The sequence below is a fragment of the Vicugna pacos genome, chromosome 13 (assembly GCF_048564905.1).
Source record: "Vicugna pacos chromosome 13, VicPac4, whole genome shotgun sequence".
Classification (NCBI taxonomy): Eukaryota; Metazoa; Chordata; class Mammalia; order Artiodactyla; family Camelidae; genus Vicugna; species Vicugna pacos.
The window spans coordinates 3,150,476-3,160,000 of NC_132999.1; the positions used below are offsets into that span (position 1 = coordinate 3,150,476).

General features: G+C 39.6%; 1 protein-coding gene across 4 annotated transcripts in view; it reads right to left on the reverse strand.

The window, feature by feature from the left end:
* Positions 1–4,674: 4,674 nt before the first annotated feature.
* LMO4 (LIM domain only 4) overlaps positions 4,675–9,525 on the reverse strand; it is a 17,221-nt gene continuing 12,370 nt past the window's right edge. For all 4 annotated transcript variants that reach the window (XM_006205920.4, XM_072974032.1, XM_072974033.1 and 1 more), the window contains exon 5: positions 4,675–5,466. In XM_006205920.4, the coding sequence (XP_006205982.1) occupies positions 5,458–5,466 (9 nt within the window). In that variant the 3' untranslated portion in view covers positions 4,675–5,457. The remainder of the gene's footprint in view (positions 5,467–9,525) is intronic.

Genomic DNA, 9,525 nt, shown 5'->3' on the forward strand with positions numbered 1-9,525 from the left:
CAGGCATTAATATCAGTGTCCAGTAATGTTGGAGCCTGAAGACAAGTAATGCTGACCCTGCTTTATTTAAAATTGTGATTCTTTTGTTCATCATGGATGCTTTTGCATTTTTATTATTAAAGATACTGCATTAATCATTTGGATTACAGATCTTTTTGACACCCCCTTACACATTGCACCCAGAGACCACCCATTCACCTGGTCCTGCTTATTAATAAGTCACCTTGGGGGTTGGGGTGGGTAACAGCTCAGTGGTTGAGAGCGTGCATGAGTTCCTAAGTTTGATCCCCAGTACCTCCCTTTAAAAATAAATAAATAAACCTAATTACCTCTCGCCTTGGAAAAACTACCTAAAAAAATTTTTTAAGTCATTTCCTTGAACTTTCATGACCTCATCTGTAACACTGAAGCAATAATTAAGATTATTGAGAGAACTGAATGAGATAGTATGTGTAGGAACTTGCTAATAGTAAACATTAACATATAACATTCACAATACATTATACAACTCCAAGGTAAAGTCACTACATTAAACATTGTATGTAAAGATGTAAGGTTGATAGAAAGTGTGAGTCCCATAACAGATGACAGAAATTGAATCCAAGGCCTCAGAGGAATGTGCAGATTTGAAGACACACCCACCTCTGCCCAACCATATTTACATAAAGAAAAAGGAACATCACTGCAGTCCAAGTACGCAATTTTCCTTCCAGCTTCCATAATTAATCTTCATTTGTAAGTTCAGCTTGTCTTCAGATTTTCTCTTGTCAGTTTCTAAAAACATTCAATTCACCGAAAATGAAAAATTCATTCAGGAAGAAACTCTTTAATGTTGTCCTCTTACTTAAAAAGAAAAAAAAAAATTACAGCTCAAACCACAAAGGTGAAGTCCTACGAATAAATGTGCTGCCTATGAACATTGTTTTTGAAAAAGTCGAGGGCAGAAACCTCTTGATTCAACGGAGGGGGAACTTTCTAGGCCGGAGGAAGGTGAGATAACCTCCTGTTCTGTTCTCATGAGCTAATGATGGTTTCCAAACTGGTTAGAATTCAGCGCTAACTGCATTTTAAAACATCACCTCTGAAATCCTTTCCCCTCTCAGGATCTGAGCTCGAGGTTTTTGCATGTTCCGTAAAACCTTTGCACGCCACCTTTCTCACTCAACAAATCCTGAACTTTAGATCCGCAGGAAGAATTCAGTTCAGAGCCTCTCTTTCCCTGCAGGTTGTGATTTGGTGACGGTGACGCCAAGACCCAGGAAAGCTGCACTGCCCTGTTTCTGAGGGAAGAGGGACCATTAACATTGGTATTTTGGTGGCTCAACTCAGCCTTGTCCTTCTAAGGGAGAGTCATTAAACAACGTTCCAGTGTCAAAGAACTTGTAACAGAATTAACTGATTTTCATCCTCTGCTTTATTAGCTGTGATTTAGGAGCGAGGACGGCCCTGTTGACCCAGCTGTAACATGTCAGGACCCGTCCTGCATTATTGGCCTGAGGCCTCCGAGTTACAGTCCATTCTCAGCAGAATCAATCTGAACTCGAAGACGTTCCCTCTAGGAAACACATGCATATCTACCAGTAGAAAGCACTTAGCATTCCACTGAAAATAGTGTTCACTTGAGGTAGGTTGCAAGTTCAGCTTCCAAAAATCAGCCCTGCCATGTTACAGGTCTTGGCATGCTCACGATGGGGGCAGAGGGTTACAGAAGCCTCTTAACCAGACACCCACTTTACTGCTAGCCAGATCTCAGACCCGGCAAGTAGGAGTCGCCGGCTGTTTAAGATGCGTTCAGAGCATCGCCAGTCTAAAATGGCTGCTCGGTAATACTTTAATTGCAGTTTCATGGAAACAAATTGCCATTTAACTGCAGTAAGCATTTCTGTGACTTGGCTGGACTGACAATAGGTGAATCTTAGTAACAAAGCGACAAGTAACATCAACTTGTAAATGATCTGCGTTTCTAAGGGCCACTCCAATTGAGTCATAGGTTGCAAGTACCCAGGATATAATTCCTGGCTGAAGGAGTCTTTGGACAGTCTCTTCTCAATTTAAACACAATTATTTAGGCTACATGGAAAATCTTCACTCTTATGTCCTGATAAAAAAGCTCTTGGATTCGCTAGAGCTTTGTTTGTTATATAATTTACTGGCCCTAAGAAATATTTTACATAAATAGAAGTGCACATTACACTCTTCCTATATTGACATTTAAGCCATTTAAGAGCTTCATTTTAGATTATTAGTTGTTTCAAATATCAGTGCCAATAAGGGCAAAAGAATTTAAATACAGTTAATATTAAGAGGATGACAATTTCACAAGCTTCATTTCGGCCTGACAGTTTTCTCATTTCGCATTTTATAAGACACTACACTCTGTGTTAAACTATTTCCTAATAAATCATGAAGAGCTGGAAACAGTTTCCTGTGGCAAGCGATTTGGTTTGGAAAAGCTTTGTTCAGGCGCTTCTGCCTTTTGGGATGTGTAAATCTAACTAGACAGATAGGTAAGAAACATTAAACCCTCTCAGAGGACAATCTTTTTACAAAATTGTTTCATTAGCAAGATTGACAATTTGCATGATTGAGACATTTGTATGTATCATAAACTTTTTTTTTTTAATCAGGAGTTCAGCTGGGCTCTGTAACATTGCTTTTATTTTTAATTGCACTTGCAAGTAGGGGCCGGGGGCCATCTTGCTCTATGACGTGGTTAGTATCAAATAAGTCCTTTCAAAAGGAAGCAGTACATCTCACTAACATCACAAATGCAACGATGAAAGGTGAACAAGCTCGCGGATTTTTTTCTTTTCCTCTCTCAGCAATGTTGGGGTTGGGGGAGGAACACAATCACTGCTCACATCAGAATAAACCTGAGTGTTTTTAGTAGCTTTCTATCCACACAGAGCATCCCCATTAGAGCCAGGTTTTATTGTTTGAAATGCCTCTGGTTTCAAGGAAGTGTTTTACCTAAAGCAAGACTACTACTTAAATATGTTCTATTGTATATTCATAGCTCCATTAGTCCTTCTCCAATTTAGCACATCAAAGAGAAGGCTTCATCACTTGCATGTGGATTATACTAACATGAGTGACATTTGTAATCTTATAGGTCTGCAACTTAAGAAATGCTTTTAGAAGCTCGTTATTAAATACACAGTGGTGCTTGAGGAACCAGCCATATAATAGTTCATTTAAAGTCTTTAATGACCTTACCCTCCACATCACTAAATGCCACACTGTATTACTGACTCAAAGTTATTAACTATCTCCTTTGAATGTCTACACTATATGGGACATGAGTGCTTATGCCAAGAAGAATTATAGAAGATGCTTGCAGTCCTATTAACACATTTCCCCTTTGCTATCCTGAAGAGTCCACATTCCCTTCAAGTACCTTAAAGGGAAAAAAAAAAAAAAAGTAAGAACCAGAACCAGTTCCTAGAAATTCCCCAAGGATCCAACTGAAAGAGATACAGTTATTTATGTAATTTGTTCATTATTTTTCCTGCATTTTCTTTTTATAAAGCTCTAATAAAACTACTCACTTTAACTTTCAATTCTCCTACAAGAGGTTTATAAGAGGTTTTCAGTTTGAGCAACTGATGTTTCCCTGTCCTGGAAATCTCTGAAAACAGGAGATCCCAGAGGGAAGCTGACTGCTAGTTGAGATGTGCCGAGTTAGACCTCTCTACATAAACTAGTCCTACTCTCAGAGAGAGGGTGGCCCTGTCTCCGGAGCTTTCCTGAGACAAGAGAAAATAAAATCAGTGCCATTTTTAGAAAGAAAACAGAAAGGAGCATTATGAACACACACCCTGGCGTTATTCACCTGTGATGGAGGACGCAGCTGAGATTGGCTCACACACAAGCCTGTGGGGCAGCCTGTGAGGTTTCCTCCTCCAGGGACTGGCCCTGGGCCACTGCATCCTTGGTGCACACGTGCTCCCCGCAGGACACCTCGGAGTGGGGCGGGGTGGGGGGGACGGTGCTGCCCAGAACGAGTGACTGAGTATCTCAGGACTACTCCTCAGTGTAATCCAAGCCCTCCCCCGAACATATGGAGAGGCAGTCAGGACAGGAGTGCAAACAAAATAAACAAATCATGCTGCAGACCGCACGAATCTAAAAGCTGGGCAGGAAATGGCCACTTCACCCACCCACGAGGGCGACAAAGACCTCCAGGTTCCTCACAACCAGCGCAGCTTCCAAACCCGACAGGGATGGGTTAGAAATGCAATTTTCTTCAAAAGCTACAAACTTGGGAAGGGGACTAGACGGTTACACCACCCACATTCTTTAACGTGCCTTCCACCAACACCCTTTCCTACTGAGAAAAAAGGATTAAGGAAATCGCTGAAGAATCCAACAAATGTATGTACATAAACACAAAAGACCCCCTGTGATACAGAAGTGTAATGACGAGCTGCTAACAGAATATGCTGAACTTACAAAAAAGGACTCCATTAAAAACACGGCTTTGTACCTCTGCCCAAAATGGCATAGTTAAGTAATTTGACGAATATCTTATTGGCTCAGAGCTAAAGAAATATATGCACCACCTCCCTCGACCCCTGAGATTTAAAGTGAGCTTGGTGTGAAACAAACAAAAAAAAAACTAAATTATTCCAAAATACAGAAAAGAAGCAATTCTTAAACCCAAACTCCATCGGATATTTTTTCTTTTAAGTTTTTATTATTTAAATACACCATACTAGAGCAAATGTCTCTGAAAATATCACAAATAAAAGATTTTTTTTCTTCATTCAGCAAATTAGAAGTAGGGGGGGGGAAATTTCTACACAGTAGCTGCTATGAGCCTGATTTTTATTTTCCCGATTTTTTTTTCATTCTTTTTTTTCCCTTTGCCATGGGCGTAGCAACATTAGGACGAAAACACTTACATGCATACATACATTGTATTTTACAGAGATACAATAAAAGTGTTTGTGATAGAATATCACAAAAGCCACATCTCTTTCCTTTATCTCATGTTCAGTTTTGATTGAAACACATTTCCTTACAACACTTAAATATACAAAGAGCAAATAGAATGTTGTTAAGGTAAAACACAGGGTACAAACTCTGGCCAGTGCCCTGCTAATTGTTAATGAGGGTAGAAAGCAGATTTGAATGCTTCTTTTAATTAGCTTCATTAGTCATTTCCCTCCTCCCAAGCTCCCTCCCCCCCCCAAAGATGTCCTCCGGTGGATCTTTTTTCATTTTCTCTACAGTCTCCCATTAGCCCAGGTTCATGGAGTCCTTAATGTTCATATTCAGTCATTTTAATACACCAATAAATGCGGGAAGAGCGATCAAGACTAAAGAAGGTGCAATGGCATGGAGCTGGCACTGGTGCTAGCTACAAAGGTGACTTGTCTACTGAAGACACATGGGATCCACCTGTGATGAACAAAATCTGAGATGAAGGCACGCATTCTGCATTACTCTGACCTTTTAGCAGACCTGCAAGAAATAAAAATGGGCATCTTAGCTAAAATGCTAAATTTGAGAGAGATTAAACTCAAACATGACTGCTTTCGTCTTCCCCACGTTCACTCATCTTCTTTTATTAGATTACTTTCCAACTGTGGCCTGATGGAGGCTTTCTACGCTACTTACTCCGGCAGTGAAGAACTAAAGCATAACATTTTCTGCACTTTTACTAGCAGAGAAAATGAGACAATAAATGGACTTTCAGAAAGTTTCTGGTGTCGCGTTCTACCATGAATTGCTTAACTGTGAAAAGCAAGTCTCCTTCTGAAAAAGAATGAATCGTAACGTCTTGCCTCGTACTGGTATCTACAGGCACGTCGGAGCCAGGTTCCTCCCCAGGAAGTTTTGGGTTAACACTCTCATATGGGTAACCTTTGGCAAGTTACTTAACTGTCTGTGTCTCAGTTTCCTTTTCCTTAAAGGGGGGACAATAAAACTGTTATAAGGATTACGTAACACATGGGGAGTACATTCAATAGTGCCTGGCACTTAATAAAAGCTAAGCAAATATTGGCAGTTATCATGATCATTCTAATATCCCCATGTGATGTCCATTCACCCGTGTCAATCTCTACCTAAAGGTATGTGTGTATATACGTGTGTCTACCCACACACAGATATCCGGACTTTTCACTTAGTCCTTCCTATCTGCTATACCACTTACTATTACATAAATATTTTAAATATACGAATCAAACATATGTAACGTGTTAATGACTTGTGCTCAATTAAAGAACGTAGTTCAATGGAAGTCTAACTTTAATGTCTAAGTTAGAAATGATAATTCGCACAGTCATCGAATACAATCTGTTTGCAATTACCAAAATGGAATAATATATATTAGGTTTTTATGGGTTTTAAATGACATTTTGAGCTTCCCAGAAAGTTCGCATTTCACCCTTCCCCTAACTTACTAAAAGCCTGAAGTCTATTAGGAGCTGCAACCCCCCACTTCCAAGCTAATTAAAGTGGTGGAGGCTTAATTCCCCAGAGTGGAGGCTCAGTGTGAGAAAGGTAATTTGTCTGTCCAGAACAAAGATGCGGCAGCAGCCAGCAAGCATATTTAATAAATGAGCATCGAATGTCCTCTACGATGGACACACACACCACACCAATTATGTAACTACGGGGGAACTGCGAAGTGATGTGTAAACTAAAACACTAGCTAAATCTTCCTCCGACCAAAGAGATGGGATCTCTTATTTGGCTGAAAAGCACAGATTATTCTAGATGGAACCATCACCTCTGAGTGGAAGGAAGAATTCCAGAGCAGGCAAAAATTCACCGAAAAAAAAAAATTAGACACAATTTTTGATTGTATTTACGTAACTCTCTACAAGGCAATATTCTCCTGAGGGAAGCCAAGTCTCCTCAGACGAAAGAGAGAGGCTATAACATTTTGTAGATCCTTGAACAACAGTGCTCTGAGATTTCAGCCCAAAGACTATGATTTAAAAGCTGAAAATTATTTTTCTCGGAATATACACAAGCCAACGATGTAAAACAACAACTGAACTGTGCATCCCAGGCACTGGGAACAAGATTCAGGAGAATAAAAGTTGAAAGGGGCCAGATGATGGGGGCCTCTACTTTCCATACAATTAGCTGCCTTTAAAGGACGGATATACAAATAATCAACTCATTACTTCTCAGCCAGAGGACGCTCGGGTCTATTCATTATGCATCATGCACTAAAAATGTAATTGGTTCTGCGAACAGAAGGAAAACGGCCAAAATTAATGTCCAATTTTCCCCACCAAAAATATGGAGAACGAGCAAGAAGAAAATAATAAAATGGAACTATTTGTCATTTCTCCCCATCTCATCTCCTCCAGAAAAGAAACGCCACAGGGTTTCAGGAAAATAATTTTAAAGCGTTCTCCAGGTCCAAGAAGCAGTTAGCGTTCCACTAGGAAGTGTGTTTTCATTCCCCGCTCCCCCTGCCCTCTCATTAATATCTCTCTGGACCACGTTCAGCTTGTCCAAAACCTTTATTTACAAAAACTACCTTGTGAATTGACTGTGCTCATGGTGAGCCGTGCACCAAGGGCAAAAATGTGAGACATTTAGGCCAACAGGGAAATGTTCATAATTAACATCACCCCCGCCCCAAACACAGCTTCTCATCCATGTCTGACAAGAACATATCCTTAAGTTGTATTTCCTCATGCCTTTTAAGAGCTATTAATTTTTGAAGGCCACCTGTCTCCTTTTGGCTTCCAATGTTAAGAAAATACACACTAGTAGGTTCTTATTCTTTGCCTAATATATCCTGTGTTCCCAAATGAACACCCTACGTCTCCCATCCTGAAAAAGGTGCAAAAAACGGAAGACTCCTATGAAAGGCACGATACGTGAAATCTTGTAAACACGTAAACCAGCCTTGTCTCCTGTTTTCCTCCCTAACACCTCTCGACCTACGTCATCCTACACTTATCAGTAAGATGCTGCCGTGAGACCCTGCCCGTACTTTCTCCGTGTCTCTGGGCTTAGTCCGGAGCTCACACTGCTGTGGCCGTATGCAGTCGTGCTGCACAGCCTGGCTACAAATTTCCCATCTCGTCTCTACATCCCCCAGTTCTCACCATGCACGGTGGTGAACTGTACCGGTCATTTTTTTATGCTTTGCTAAGTCAGGGAAACAAATGGTGTAAAACCAGCACAAACTTAAGATACATTTTGTGGGAAAACCCTTTTTATCATGGAGCAGGCGGGTAAGAGATCAACCATTTTATTCCTATACATTTTTCTTCTCTTTTTTTTGGTTACCGTGTGTAACTACAAGTGGCTTTTCCTCTAAATTGAAACAGGTATCTCAAAAAACAATTTATGATACCCACTTATTGCCCTCAGTTCTGCCCAACAGATCCACTTAATTACAAATGAAACCACACAAATCCGTAAGTATTTATATGTATCGGCACTTCTTAAAGAAGCTTGAAATGACTCATCAATGGTTGGTGAATTTGCAACAAAAAATTTGACTCCTATTCTTAAAATAGTATTCTACGTAGCTTCCCACATAAGTAAACTATAAAAGGAAAAGTGTGCATATTTTGATGCAATTAACATTTACCTAATAAAGAAATGGACAATACATTTGAAATCATCCCATAAATCCCATAAAGCTGGGTAAGAGAAAACGATAAACAAAAAAAAAAGCATGAAAATATAGCAGTCTAATTTTAAGTAGCTTAAAGTTTTCAAATATTAGTCCTTTTTCCCTACACACGGCATTAAGAAAATGCATTACAGAAGACAAAGAAGCCTAATATTTTTTCCTGAGACTTTTGAAGCTTGCTGAATTCCTATTTGCAGATAAATGTTGTTTTTTGTGATGCCTACAACAGACATTAATGAAGTTCCTATTGTAAATCCATAAAGAATTACCAAGTGAAGTGTGCACTTTTTGTTTCAATGCAATAACTCAGTGCTATGTGATTGCCTGGGTTAATGATGAAAAAGTCAAACATACTATCAGAGCTGATGGAAAAATCTATCACCAATCTGAAATTAAAATTCATCTGTGGTCAATAAGATTTAATATCCATGCAAGTGGCGCTGTAAAGAGTAAATGAATCAATGTCATCAATACATAATCAGTATGAAATACGATGTGAATAAAATTATGCACACGAGTCATACATTTCACTCTTTTCTGGGCCAGTGTGGAATGAACAGTCTCTTAACTGAAGGTTGACAGTAATTGTTACAAATTAGGCACAGCAGTTATCAAAATGCACTCACTTGCATAGCTATAGGACTTATTAAGGAGATTAAAATAGATCTACAACCATCCAGGACTGGAGGTGCTGGACAGCTGTTGATCGCCAACTTTCCCTCCCAAGAGCCTTCTAATACTGCATGATTTGTATTTGTATCATTTCCTCATTTCTGACTCCAGTCCACAAACTTTCCAGTTTGTGAATCAAGAATCGAGATACGTTATCTTTAATGGCGCTACCTATGGTCCAAAGGCATTAGTAAGAATTAGAACTTTTTAGAAAGCTGTAACTTATTCAAATTTTA